This window comes from Diospyros lotus, chromosome 11 (genome assembly GCF_014633365.1).
Source record: "Diospyros lotus cultivar Yz01 chromosome 11, ASM1463336v1, whole genome shotgun sequence".
Classification (NCBI taxonomy): domain Eukaryota; kingdom Viridiplantae; phylum Streptophyta; class Magnoliopsida; order Ericales; family Ebenaceae; genus Diospyros; species Diospyros lotus.
In genome coordinates this window covers 3,530,835-3,546,706 of record NC_068348.1, presented here as the reverse complement: position 1 = coordinate 3,546,706, position 15,872 = coordinate 3,530,835, and the positions used below count along the sequence as shown (strand labels likewise).

At 37.1% G+C, this 15,872-nt stretch overlaps 1 protein-coding gene across 5 annotated transcripts in view; it reads left to right on the top strand.

The window, feature by feature from the left end:
- Window positions 1–15,872, top strand: part of LOC127813637 (uncharacterized) — a 70,256-nt gene that overhangs the window by 20,353 nt on the left and 34,031 nt on the right. For all 5 annotated transcript variants that reach the window (XM_052354698.1, XM_052354700.1, XM_052354699.1 and 2 more), the window contains exon 5: window positions 3,205–3,282. In XM_052354698.1, the coding sequence (XP_052210658.1) occupies window positions 3,205–3,282 (78 nt within the window). The remainder of the gene's footprint in view (window positions 1–3,204; window positions 3,283–15,872) is intronic.

Sequence of the window (15,872 nt, the reverse complement as noted above, 5' to 3'; positions counted from 1 at the left end):
GTAGCCCGAGCACATTGCATTATTCTGCAGCGAAAAGAGTGCTGAGATATCTTAATGGAACCAGAAAACTTGGACTCAGGTATAATAAAGAATCAGAGTATTTTTTGAATGGATTCACTGACAGTGACTGGGCAGGATCCTTGGAAGATAGAAAGAGCACTTCGGCTTTTGTGTTTCTCTTGGGAAGTAACATTCTTTCGTGGAGTTCAAGGAAGCAACAAACTGTAGCATTATCATTAGCAGAGGCCGAATATACTGCAGCTACAGAAGCAGCTTGTGAAGCTGTTTGGTTGAGAAAGTTGCTTGCTGACCTAGGCCAGAAGCAAGAGGTGCCTACGGTAATTTGTTGTGATAATATGTCTGCTATTGCTATGACAAAAAATCATGTTTTTCATGCCAGGACTAAGCATATTGAACTCAGACATCACTACATTCGAGATTTAGTACCGAAGGGTGAAATTCAACTGAAGTTTGTAAGTACAAATGAACAGACAGCAGACATGCTCACCAAGGCAATCAGTTCAAAAAAGTTCGAGAAGTTCAAAGCTCAGTTGAAAATCACAAATTAAGAGGGGAATTTGTGAGATTAAGATAATTTATGATTTTCAGCATATCAAGGGGCATCTAAAGTGGTTTCTAGAAGCATTTAAGTATACAACATTTAAAGTATTAAGAAAGGCTTTATAGTAGAGTCTTTCTGTTTTCCAATATAGCATTTATAGCATTAATTCTCTAGGAATCTTCTTGTATTCCTAAACTGCTGTAAATGCCTTGATTAGCCTTTATGGTTGTTTGGCTCTATATGAAGAGAAAAGAAATGAGAAGCCTATGGGAGATTTTGATAAAAAAAAAAAAGGCTACAGCTCTCCAATATCATCCAACGTTTGTGGCTCTCTCAAAAGTTTTATTTTCTAAAACTACTATACTTCCACATGCACCAACAGGAGAGAGAGAGAATTTGGAGGGAGAGTGTGTAAGAAGTAGAAACAATTGAGAGAGAATTTTGGGAGGGAAAGAATTCAATAATGTTTTCATACATGAATTCCCATCCTCGTGTATCTCAACCTTATATAGGCTCTTCCCTGTAGTTACAACCATACCGAGGTCCGAGGGGTATAATAGTAAAGCTACTAGTAACGAATTCAGTTGGCTCCTGCCATTACAGTTTTAAATTTTCAGAGAGATTACAATTAGACCCTCAGGCCATGACATGGATCTTGTCACATGGGAGCTTAGGAATGAAGGAATCACTCACACTCTACCATTTGCATGGGTGTTACTGTTTTATAGGCCAATTCGACTAGTACAGTGAGATTTTATCATATCCTGAACAAGTTACCCACCTTGTCAAGAATGATCATAAAGCTTATATTTAGAATCATTAAATGTTAATGGTTCTGCCTTGTCTTGGATAAAGATGACACTAAATCTACTCAGCCTTATCCTTATCCTTTGATAGATCTATGTAGAACTATGCCCTAATCCTCTATAAGTTGGAGGTTTGACTCCAATTAGGTCATTATTTTCTAATACGTTCTGAGCCTTTTGTTCTTATTGCTTCCTTTTAGTCAATGCTTCATTTTCACCCAGTTTGCCTTACTCTTTTGATTAGCTTCTCAACAACCCACACATGTCAATACCTATAATCTACAAGAACTGACAGTTTTTGTTTGCCAAAAGGGTGATTACAATAGAGTTTTTTGGCAGTTTACGTATTATAGAAAATGGTAATTTTGGCTTTTCAATTATTCAATGATGGGACAGTGATTGGTAAGTGGTGGCAAAAAAGTACGACTTTGTTTGGTATGGTTGAATAGTCAAATGAATAGTGGAGCCAGGTTGTAAAGTAAGTTGGAAATAGGGAAAGGATCTGGATTTTGTTGCTTACCTTTATGTTATAGACTGCACATTACCATATCAAGATGACTAAGCTCAAAGTTTGGGAAGTAAAGACCTTGAATTTCAAACCTATTTGGACATGATAATAATTGGATATCCAACAATATACCTTGACTCATTTTACAACGCATGGGTGAACCATAATAATGTGCGAAGTTTATATGAATAATGCGGTGACCTAAAAAGTGACATCAGGAAATCTTTTCAATTGAAAATAGACACAAAATAAGAACTCTAATAAGACCAAATACAATTGCTGATGGACTTTCTTAAGTGTCCCTTTTAGAAACAAAACAATTTCCTAATTTTGCCACCACCTTTCATAAGTAGTTGTATTAGAAGGTGCTAAAGGGAGGTTGGGCTGGAGGAAACGGTGTATTGTTGGCATACAGAACCGGATATACTAACAGCTACATGAGATAGATCCCTGATGAATCAACAAAAACAAAAGAAGTCTCATAATTTTTTTTTTTTTTTTTCATATTTCAAAACAGAATAGTACAAAAGGGTTAGTTTGAGTTTATGAATTGCCTATTGGTCTCCTCAGATGTGCAGTTGTTCTTTTCCCCTTCAAGTGCACCATGCCAAGCACTAGGGCATCGATTTTCAGCTTTCACGTCCATATCATAGCTCTCATGATCCAGCAATTTCTATCACCTATTCACTCTTCAGCTTTTATGGTCGTCATATTCAAGGTTACATTACCCTGCAAGTTCTACTCACTTCACAGTGTAACCAAGATCACCGACAGATTCCTCTGCGGTCGGCACATGCAATACTAGTTATTGAGAATGACTTTTAAAGCAGCAGTCCAGGAAAAAAAAAAAAAAAAAACCTTTATGACTAGTTCTGTACATGATAGCAGGGAAATGACTAGGGACAGGATTAATTTTATATACACTTATTTGGGGATTAGATTGTTGTGTTATAACTATTTTGGTTGACTATTTTTTTTCTTTGTTCGTGAGAATTTCTTTTGGGCACAGTGTAGGTGGAAATATCATGTTTTATATTTAATTATTTCTGTGTACTTATTTTGTTGATAATTGATAATTTACATACATGTGAACCTGTATGCTGTTTGCTATAGTTCTGCTTCTGTTCTTGACACCATCCCCCCCCCCCCCCCCCAAAAAAAAAAAAAAAAAAAAAGATAAATGAAATATAATGTCAAAGGACAAGTAGTCTACTTGCTTCTGAAAGAAATTTCAAATGGTAGCTCAAATTTTGTTGAAACACAGGAGCATTCAAGTGAAACCCCAGTACTTCATAGGAATATGTAGTAACTCACTTTTGTTGATGCAGCATCCATGGAGCGATACTGTTCGTTTGGCTATTGACTTGGAAGCCATGGGTATTGGAGGGACATCTGGCATATTTCAGGTAATTACTAATGTGCATATATGTTTTTAACTTTTTTGCCTCTGCATGTGTGCACACGCGCATAACAATTCTGATTGTATTTGCTTGAGAATCAGATCAATTGATCTAGAAGCTATCACAGCCTCCCCCGACCCCTGACATACATCTGGGGAGTGGTATGAGATAGTGGTTGAGATATCATTGAATTATTGACCGCTGTCTAGTTAAAACTTAATAGCTTAACTCATTAGAGAGGGGAGTAACTTATTTTTTTATTTTTATATTGTCAATACATCGCTTCACATATGACCAATCTCTCATTCATGAGTGTAGAAGTTATAAAAATACTGTTTTGTTATTCTATATTTGACGTGTAGTGTACACACACACACAAGTGGATAAATCAATTAACTAATCATTAGAACTCACAAATGTGGTGACATAACTCAATGTGTTTAGTTCTCTCATGGAACATGGGATTAGAAACAATATGCATGGCAGTTTGATTGTCGCAAATCAACTGCATAGACTTCATCTAAATGACTCCTAACTCCTCAATCAATTGTTTCAACTGGATTAACTCATGTGTTGTTAGTGCCATAGCCTTATACTTGGCCGCCGCACTTGACTTGGCAACAACACTGTTTCTTGCTTTCTCAAAAGACTAAGTTTCCACCCAAAATACGCAATACCTAAATATGGACTTTGTATCACTAGGAGATCCTATCTAATTAGCATTTGCAATGTTCTAAAATGCGGCCAAGGTGGCTGCCTGGGCGCTAGGCGGCCCTTGGACACTACGATTAAGCCCTAATCGGCACCCCTACACATTGGGCTTGATCGGCACCCAGGCGAGGCCTAGTCGCTTGGGTCGCACGTGGCCTGGCCGTTGCGATTTCATGCCAATCGGCATCCTAGGCGTCGGGCCCTCCACAACTTAACCTTGATGCTTTCTCCTTTGGATTTCATCATCGTCCTTGAAGGTGCGAAATCCGATGTTTGTAAGAGCTATGTAGAGATGGTCAATGAAGGTCCAGCGAGTGTCCTCGCCTCTAAAGCTCAAGAACACATCATAGCTAGCGTTGCTCCAAGAAGTGAAAGAGGAGGAGGCAGGCTCTTTGCCTCTTGTAGTAGTAGTCATTGAACAAAGGAAGCAAAGAAGAATGGATCTGTTGGAGAAATTTAGGGGAGAGAAATTTATGAAGTAGATGGAACTCGTCTGGATGACAGGGGGGGGGGGGAGGGGGGAGAGAGAGACCAAAGCAAAGCAAAGCATTGGTCAAAAAACACATATTGAATGGGCAACTGCTAGGAAACTTGGAAAAAAATTCGTGGGAAAAAAAGTCAAGAAAAGTACAGTACCATGGGCCAAGTTATTGTTAATATAATAATTTAATTTGTATGACTTACTGTTAGATAAAAGCACAAAATAATGCGAGGATGCAACGAATGTTACAAAATAATACAGGTTTATGTTGCATTATTGCTGAAAACAGTAGTTTTCCTAGGCTCTACCTAGGGGCTAGGCCCTAGTTTGGCGCCCGACTAGCGCCTAGCGCGTTTTGGTACAATGAGCATCTGTGTATCCCACAATTTTTCCATGTCTATGATCTTGTTATAACACAGCTCTGCTAGGTTCACTTTTAATATAATGAAGAATATTAACCACTTCATCCCGGTGACTATCACATGATGAACCTAGATACTGACTTGCTACAATCACAACAAACGAGATATTGGGGCAAATGATTGTGAGATGGTTAAGTTTCTTGATTGACTGACAATAGCACCAAAGATAAAAAAAATAGACTCCCCTTGTCTTGGTAACAATTTGATATTTGGATCCATAGGGGTATATATGGATTGCATCCTAGCATCCTTGTCTCTAGCATATCCAAGACATACTTCCTATGTGCCTTTAACTTAGTGATACCAACATCATCATCCTTGTGATAACTATATTATCAACATACACCACAAGAAGAATGTGATGACCATATTTAGAGCGATAAAGACTGAATGATCAATTCTTCTTTTAAAAAAAAAAAAAAAAAGATTGAATGATCAATCTTGCTCTGAGTTAACCTAACTCCAACGCAACTGAGTTGAATCTACCAAACCAGAGGAGAATGCTTTAGGCTATATGGTGATTTCCTGAGAGGACACACCACCCATATAAACCTCCTTTTATAAGTCACTACGATGGAAAACATTTTTTATATCTAGTTAATCCAGAGGCTAGTGGAACATATATGCAAGAGAAAAAAATAGAAGTGACCTTGGAAATAAGAGAGAAGGTATCACCACAATCAAGGCCAAAAATCTAGGTGTACTCTTTTCGCAGCAAGGATGACCTTGAGTCTATCAACCTAACCATCTGGACCAACCTTAACTATATAAACCCAAGGAAAATGCTATTGGTACACCTTTGTGTACTCCTTGGGCTACATAAAGGTGTACCAATGACAAAAAGCCCATCATGAGGCGCATAGAGGCGCGTGAGGCGCATGTAAGGCGCAGGGTATTTTGGTCATACTACCCCCTTATGTAGCCCAAGATGTAAAAAATGGTTGTACATCTAGTATGATTCTAAACCCAATGTCATCTAATAGTAGACTTACTCAAAGGTAGGGACACCAAGTACTAATGATGTAGAACCCGAACCAAAGAAACAAGAGTTATCTCGATTACTCAAAACCAATATCAATATTCAATATTATTCATCAAAATCTGTCCTTCAATACTTCATTAAATGATTATTTAAGGCAATTAATGGATAGAAACCTATGCTAATGAGGATTGTTTTCTAACTGGGATTCCTTGGTACTTAAGATAATAAAGGTAATCTTAATCTAATTAGGATTCTAGGACATAAAAGACATTAACAGAACCTAAGAAACAAATTAAAAAAACATTAATCATGTTCCAAGAATCTACAAGCGCTTGGTTGACTCGTTAGCCCTTTGAATACTCAGCCACTCTAGTACACATGTTAGTACACCGGAGCACATAGTCGCTTGTTATCAAGAGATTGGACATCCAACCATACGAGCCCTTTCATTGAAGGGGACTCATTCACCTTTTTGGATGAAGACTCTTGAGAGTTGGAAGACGATGAACTATCACCAGGACGAGGAAGATTATGAGGACGATGGAACCATGGTATTATGATTTTGACAATTACCTTAAGGATGCATTCATACTAGAGTATGCCACTCATGGTCAAAGGGGAGCATGAAGGGAACTTGCCATTGTTTTATTAATTTCTTTATTTTAATTTGTTTTCTAGGTTCTTTTAATTTCTTTTATGTCCTAGAATCCTAATTAGATTAGGATTACCTTTATTAGCTTAATTGCCAAAGAATCCTAAGGAATCCTCATTAGAATATGTTTTTATCTATTAATTGTTTATAAATAATCATTTAGTAAATTATTGAAAGATAGATTTTGATGAATATTATTGAATATTGATATTGGTTTTGAGTAATCAGGATTACTCTTGTTTTTTTGCTTTGGGTTCTGCTTCAATTGGTATCAGAGCTGAGATTCCTGAATTCCTTTTGGAGATTTTCTAAAATTTTTGGGAAAATTTTAGAAAAATCACCAATCCTTCCATTGTTGATTTAGAGTCTACATCTAATAATATGAATCCCTCACATGCCAGTGAAGTTTGTTAAAACATACAGCAGTGGAAACCCTAGTTGGAGAAGTCAAAAACCTAGTTAACCTTGCAAAAAACCCTAGCAGCGGCAGAATCCTCAACTAGTAGCATCGGCCTCTTTGGAGATGTTGGAAACTCTAGTTGACCCTTGCTAAAAACCGTAGCAGCAAGTGAATCCTCAACTAGCAGTGTCAGAAAACCCTAGTTGCAGGAGCTATTTGAGTCAGGATCCTTGTTGACCCTTGCCGAAGAGTTTAAATCCTCGGTGATTGTCTTTTTGGAAACATCACAGCTTCTGATTGTTAGAAGCATTGCCCCAGTTGCTACTATTAATGGTAATCCAGTCATTGCAAAAACCTCTGCGAGTTCTGGTTGTGATCTTGGTGGAAACCATTGTAGCTTCATCTCTTCCTTTTGCTACTGCATTGTAAGTATGACCCTACCCAATTTCTCAATGCAAATCCTAACTCAATTTGAAGATCCATTACCCATTGACCTGATTCCTGACTTGGACCCTACTGTTCCCAAACCCAACAACCCACAAGCCTTATCCAGTCCAATCCACATACCTGCAGGCTTCATTCCCTTTTACACCATCAACCCAACTCGCCTTTTGCTTTGGTTAAAGGTATATTCTTTCATTGAAAATCTAATTAATATTTGTCCATTGGGTATCTTTTAATAAATTGTTTTTGGTCTAGTTAATATTCTTTTATTTCCAAGAAAAAAAAAAAAAAAAAATTCCTTACCATATTTGGTTTATCTCAAGTATTATTTTTTTGTTATTGATATTATCATTTAATTTAAATTTCTTAGTCTTATTTGTGCATCCTAGTGCTTGTCTACATTTAAGTTGCAATTTGAGTCTTCTCAGCATTTAGTTAATATATTGCATCTTTCCTTGGCCTTCTTCCCCTTACCATTTGTTTCCTTTCCTATGGCCCATAACAAATTTAAACAACCTTCCTCCACTACACTAACTGATCTTTAGTCATTACAAAATTCATTAAAACCCATTGAAACCTGAATGAATAATCTCAAGAGCCTTTCAAATACGGCGGGAACATGTATGAGCAAATGGCACAAGTCCTTAAAATACTAGGTAAGCAAAAGATAGGAGATGATTTTGTAGAGTCCCCCCATTCTAATGAGTTTATACATGGTGCCCTCAATACTTGGGGATACAAATTGCTTCCAATAAGATTCCTCACTCACACGAAACATTGGCTCCTTTTGAACCTAGGCAACCCCATTATAGGAATGCACGTCCTGTTGATGATGATCTTGATTTGGTAGATCCATGATGATGAATGGAAATGTACTAGTATTTTTCAGACATGCATTAGGAGTGGTGAGAAAACTTGCATGCTAGTTATTGATGGGGGTAGTACTGTGAACGTGGTTTCCAAGTTTGCAATTTCTTGACTTAACCTTAAGGTAGAACCACATCCAAAACCATTTAAAGTTGCATAGGTGAATAACAAAACTTTACCAGTTATCGAGAGATGTCTTGTTCCTATTCAACTGGGTGATTACAAAGATGAGATTTATGTGATGTTTCACCTATGGATGTTGCCTATATCCTTTTAGGTCGCCCTTGGCTTTATGATATGAGTGTTATTCATTATGGATGAGAAACACCTGTCTTTAACTATAAGGCTAAGAAACTCATGTTGATCCCTATTAAACCTTTTTGTAGAGGCACTAGGACCAAGCCCAAGCAAGCACCACCAGTCCCTAGTAAAAAAACACATTCATTTGATAGGTCCTAAGGCGTTTGAAAAAGATTGTCAAGAAAGTTGATACGAGTTAACCATCATAGCTAAGGAGTCCATTTTGTGTTCCTCAGAGAGTTTGGAGTTTCCATCTAGGATTAAACCATTGTTAGAAGAATTTCTTGATATCATGCCCAGTTAGCTCTCTAGTGACCTACCACCCATGAGGGATATCCAGCATACATATAATTAATTTAGTTGCCAGGACTCAATTACCAAATTTGCCCCATTATAGGATGAACCCAAAAGAGCAAGTTGAATTGAATAGTCATATAGAAGACCTTTTCACTAAAGGATTTTTTCGACATAGCCTTAGCCCTCGTGTCGTCCTTGTCCTTTTAACCCCCCAAAAAATGGATCTTTTTTTTTTTTTAATCGAATCGGTAAATATGTATAAATGATCAAATGTACAAATAATCACTGGGCATACCTAAGAACCATGGATAACATCCAAAAACTATAGGCCTATAACTAGGCTATCAAAAAGGACCAAAACATGAGGATACATAGTAAACATTACTTTGTATACAAAGGTTTTAATCCTATGAATGAGCCCCTCCACAGAAGGCTGAACATTATCAAAAATAAGGCAATTCCTTGCTGCCCATATTTTATAGACCGAACAAGCAAGGGCAATTTTCTTAGCATTGCATATCCAAGAGGATCCTTTGGCGTCTTTCTTCAGCCATTTGAGGGCACTAGGGATCGAAGTCATGGCTCTGGAAATGCCAAACCACGTTCTTATATGCTCCTAGACTGCCGAACCGATTGGGCAACAGAAAAATATCGGCCGACAAATTCCTCAGCCACATCACACAAGGGGCAGGTGCGGTCAATGGATCTTGGCAAATATGTGTGTGGATAGTAGAGCTATTAATAAAATCACCATCAAATACAGATTTCCCATTTCGAGATTGGAAGATATGTTGGATATGTTGGCTGGTTCTAGTTGGTTTTCCAAGATAGACTTGCGTAATAGGTATAATGATATTCGTATTAGGCCTAGAAATGAGTAGAAAAACTACCTTTAAGACCCAAGATAGACTTTATGAATGGTTAGTTATGCCCTTTGGCCTATCCAATGCTTCTAGCACTTTCATGAGAGTTATGACACAAGTTCTTAAACCTTTCATAGAAAAATTCTTGGTTGTCTACTTTGACGACATCTAGATTTATAGCAAGTCCCAAGATGAGCATCTAAACCACCTCAAACAAATTTTCCTAACTCTTAGGGTTGCTGTATTGTATGTTAACCTTAAGAATTGTTCCTTTCTCCAACCTCAAGTGCTCTTCTCAAGCCTTTGTTATCTCTGCCCAGGGTGTAGTTGTTGACCTTGAAAAAGCTCGAGCTATTAGAGAGTCGCCTAAACCTAGGGCAGTGTTAGAGACTTGTAGTTTCCATGGCCTAACTACTTTTTATAGGAAATTCATTAGGGGATTTAGTACCATCATAGCTCCAATTACGGAAGGTTTAAAGAAAGGAGAATTTTTGTGGCCTATTTTAGCCAATAAAGCCTAGAAATTAAAGAAAGGATGATCACAACACTTGTCTTATGACACCATGATTTTGGTAAAGTTTTTGAGCTTGCCTGTGATGCATGATGACCACAACACTTGTTACGACACCCTGATTTTAGTAAAGTTTTTGAGGTTGCCTGTGATGCATCCGACATTGGTATTGGAGGTGTTCTTAGCGAAGAGGGTTACCCAATAGCATTCTTTAGTGAAAAACTCATTGAAGCTAAATAGAAATATTCCATTATGATAAAGAGTTCTATGTTCTTGTCCTATCTTTTTGCTATTGGAGGTACTATCTATTACTGCAAGAATTTATTCTATATTTTGATCACCAAGCATTAAGATACTTGTAGTCTCAAAAGAAGTTGAACTCTAGGCATGCTAAGTGGGTAGAATTCCTTAGTGAGTACACCTTTTCCTTAAGCATTGTTTTGGGGTTGATAACAAAATAGTTGATGCCCTTAGTCGGGTAGTTAGTTTTCTTTATGTGATGAATACAAAGGTTGTTGGTTTTGATAAGGTGAAGGATACTTCCCCTAATTGTCTTGATTTTAGCTCTATTTACCTCAAGGTTAGTCAAGGTAATCGTCGCCTCCTTGTTGATGTTGTCATTCATGACGGTTATCTTTTTAAAGGAACTAAGTTATGCATTCCCCAGACTTCATTTAGAGAGACTCATATGGGAAGTGCATGCAGGGAGGTTAGCTGGTTATTTTGGAAGAGATAAGACTATTACACTTGTTGAGGATAGATTTTATTGACCATCTTTGAAAAGGGATATCTGTAAGATTGTTTCACAGTGTCGAACATGTCGACTGGCAAAAACTAGGAAGAATAACACGAGTTTATACACTCATTTTCCTATCCCACATACCTCGTGGCAAGATGTATGGATTTCATTTTAGGTCTACCCAAGGTTGTTTAGGACATGACTCAATTCTCGTAGTAGTGGATAGGTTTTCTAAAACGATACATTTTCTTCCTTTTAGTAAGACTACATATGTGTTACATGGTTTACCTTCTTCAATTGTATCCGATAGAGGTGTCAAATTTGTTAGTTATTTTTGGAAGACACTATGGAAACTATTTGGGACATGTTTGAAATTCACTTTTACCTTCCATCCCCAAACTAATGGACAAACTGAAGTTGTGAATCATAATTTAGGAGACTTGCCTAGGTGTCTTGAAGGTGAGAAGCCTAGTAATTAGGATTTGGTTTTGCCAACTGCTGAGTTTGCTTATAACAACTTTGTTAATAGGTCCATTGGAAAAAGTGATTTTCAGATTGTTCATGGTTACTCCCCTCACACCCTTATTGTTCTTGTCCCCTTATCCCAGATACCCATATTTCTAAGCTTGCTGAAAATTTTGCCCAACACATTCATGACCTGTATGTTGAGATTAGAAGGAAAATAGCAATGAATAATGTTGACTATAAACTTGCTACTGATGTACATCATAGGGCTTGGGAATTTGACGAAGGTGACTATGTCATGATTCATATTCACCCTGAGCGCGTCCCTAAACATTCCTTTAAGAAACTACATGCTCGAGCTAGTGGTCCCTTCCCTATCATTCGAAAACTTGGACCTAATGCTTATTTACTCGACTTACATAATAATATAATAGTGCTATTTTCAATGTGGAAGATTTAACTCCTTATCAAGGCACATTTGAGCCTTCTCTCTTGCCTACTAGTGTTCTTGCAGGTCACTAGGTTTCTTGTAGTTCATGCATACTACAACGAAAGGATGTGGTTGATGTTATGCTTGATGATGAGATTGTGGCTTCTTCTTGTGGTGGTGGTTATCGCTATTTTCTTGTCAAATGGAAAGATCGACCAGATTTTGATTACACTTGAATTGTTGAAGAGGATTTTCAAGTCTTAAATCCTGAGCTTTGGAGTGGTATTTACAGTCCAACTTGTCAGAGCTGAGTTCTTTTCGACTGGGAGAGAATGATGATCATAAAGACAAATATTTCGAGAAATAATATTTTAGGCATAAAAGTATAAATTAATATTGTTTTATTAATTTCTTTATTTTAATTTGTTTCCTAGTTTCTTTTAATTTCTTTTATGTCCTAGAATCCTATTTAGATTAGGATTATCTTTATTAGCTTAATTACCAAGGGATCCTAGTTAGAAAGGAATCCTAATTAGAATAGGCTTCTATCTATTAATTGTCTATAAATAATCATTTAGTGAAGTATTGAAGGACATATTTTCATGAATAATATTAAATATTGATATTGGTTTTGAGTAATCAAGATTACTCTTGTTTCTTTGGTTCGGTTCTGCATCAACTAGGTTCCATTGGAATGTAAGGTAGACATTTCTTCAACCATAGCATCTCATCACCTAGGATGAGAAATAACTTTTGTAATAGTTTTAGGATTAGACACGAAAGACAAAGAAGATACACAAGTAGTATATCTAAGTGATAAAGAATGATAACTCACAAAGTTAGAAATGAGATGTTGAGTAGTACAACAAGAAGTACCAATCTGAAGAGCGATAAGCAAGGCAATATTGCTAAGTGAGGGAGACTGACTAGAGGGGGGAAGTTTAAGCAGCATAGAGGATGAGACATCTGTTACTGTCTTAGCTGGTATGCTGACATGTGGAGGATGTCGATGATAGGTTTGAAAGTTTGGGTCAATCTTGTCAGGAGGAAGATGGAGATGTAGATGGATATGGAAGAGATAGAACATGAAGAAAGGGGATAAACAAGGGTAAGCTATCTGACATGGACTTGGACAACTTAGACGACCTTGAAAAATAAGGGGATCACTAAAAATGTAACATCAGTATAGACAAAATATCTAGCTGACTCTAGTGATACCCTTTTGATGATGGGAATGAATAACCTTGGAAAACACATTTTGTAGACAGAGTAGACGACTTACTTTGAGCAGGAGCAAATTGAAAAACAAAACATGCACATCCAAATAAAGGAGGAAGGAGAGAATATAAATCATCCCTAGGGAAAATAAGAGAGCGAGGAACTTGGTTGTTAAGCACAAACAAAGGTATACGATTAATTAAATAACAAGCTATTGAAACCACATCATCCCAATATTGTGTAGGAACAAACACGCAATCTCGATTAAATGGTGGTTATTCCTTTAAGTTACCCATTTTGTTGTGGGTGCCAAGTTAGAAGACCGGTGAAGTGTCACATGTAAGACTTAAATGGATCAGACAATATTCTACTACACTATCACTCTTTAGAACACATATGTGCACATTAAATTGAGTATGAATTTCAGCACAAAAGGTCGTGAAAATAGGGAAAAAAAAATTGTTTCTTCTTTAAATATAACCACATTTTCTTGAAAAATCATTAATAAAAGTTACAAAATAATGAAATTCAAATTTTAAATATAGGACTACATGAGAGTGGTAACTGGAAAGGGGAAACGAACACTCTTATTGACTTGACTTGGGAATGAACTATGACTATGTTTCCCAAGTTAACATAACTCACAATCTAAGGTTAGAAGACTTGATAGATTGGGAACCATTTTCTTCTGACCAAATAGAGATGGATGCCTTAATCGACAGTGGACCTATAAAGGTAAAGCATTAGTAGTGCAAGCCACATATTGAGTAGATTGAGATAGATAATTTAATTTCCAAGATTCATGCCTTGCACCAATCGTCTATCCAATCCTCCAGTCTTGAACTAAAATAGAATCAGACAAAAAAGTTATGGAACAATTAAGATCACGAGTGAGTTGACTGATAGAAATTAAATTATAGACACACTGTGGTAAGTGTAAAATAGATAACAAAGATAAAGTAGGAGGGGTTTTGCACTCCTGATACCTTTGAATGAGGCTTTAGAACCATCAACCAGTATAATAGTGGGTTGAAACCCTGAACTTTGGATATGATTTGTGAGATAATAAAGAATTATTATCAGACATGTGGTTAGGTGCATTATGTAAGACATTTAGTGGGATTACCATTGTGAGCAAGTGATTATATAGGTGAAGTGGCTTGTGTTGCTCAGAATTGGAGAAACTGAGCATATTCTCCTTTGAGATGATCACTGAAGAAGATACGCTAGGGGTTTTAGCATTCTGAGTCTCTAAATCATCAACTGCAACTAGTGGAAGAAGAAGCTCTAAGTAATCTGGCAAATACCTTTGTCAAGGGTGGAAGATAGACACTTCCTAGAATTTTTGTCTTGATTGGCTCAAGTTTAGACCGAATTCCATGAAGACACAGAATGCTAAACATTTCATCCCTATGCTCTTGTTGTTTTGTCACATTTGTATAAGAAGGCATAAGTTCATTGAACTCAATAATTGAAGCCTGTAGCTTACCTAGATTGATAGTCAAGTCCAACTCATTCTGTCTTGGATAGAATAATGCACCAATGACATTGTAGAAATGAGTGATGTTATTGGTATATAGATCACGTGTAAGGTTCCACAAGCCACTACATTCGCAGAGAGGTTGAATAATAGGAATCAAACTGGGTTCAATGGTATGCCACAACAAGCATAATGGCTGTAACCAAGAAACAGTCTCCATTAAGTGACTCTCAAGTCTTTGAACATGAAACTAGATTTCCATGGTGGAAGACCAAGCAGAATATTTTTTTTTTCCCATTCAGTTTCTCATTCATGATAATCATGCTGGAAAAATGAGGGATGGTGATTGTTTTTGATGAGGTTGTGACTGTTATTGATGAAGCCAGATCTAAGATGTTGTTGGTTGTGGATGGCATTGCTGGGATTTTGAACTAAAGGTTGCTCTAACCAGATGAAAGAGAAGAGTGCACAGATCTGACGATGAGAATAACAACAAACCAGAAACTCAAACAAGGAAGAACTAGAACAACAAAACTAGCCCTGTGAGAAATCTGAATCTGAGTAAGAAACCTGCTCAAAAAATGAGTGCGAGATTGGGAGAATCACACCCAAGGAGTCGCAACCAGATTGCATGCATGCAATCAGACCTGGAGGTTCCACCCATGCACACTGGAAAGTTGCTGGATCTGGAGGATATGAATGAGAGTTGCAACCTGATCTCAAGCAAGAGTTGCCAAATTTGGAGGAGACTAATGTGATATGAGGGAGAACTCGATATATTGGCAGAACTAGGTGGAAGTGTGGCTGGTGAGAGAACCATGGCCAGTGACTGGAGGTGCAACAGACACGTCTGTTTATGGTGATTAGGGTTTTTGGGTTAACTTTGGAAGCTGATTAAAAAAAGGGTCAGGTTTTGTATTAGCTCTGATGCCATGTAGAAGAAAAATACTTTTTTGTTATTCTATTTCTGATGAGCACACACACATATATACAAGAGTTACGGCCATACCCTCACTGTTGTGTACCTCAACAATGAGAATAATCACATGCAGATATTTAATCATGGGGTTGCCAATGAGATTCCAGGACAGGATTCGGGCCTACTCTTGACACTACAAATTGACCTCCATCTCATTTAAAGCTTAAGTTCTTAGAGAGGTAATTTAATTATATATTTTATATTCCCAAAATTACCAATTTGTCTCTCAACTTATTTACTCATTTTCAAATAAAAGGATTACCCTTTTTCTTTTCCTGAGAATCTGCTATAGACAAAATGATGGTATTCTGTTTATGTTTACAGCTTTTGGGGTTCCTGTATCTGTTAAAGAAAT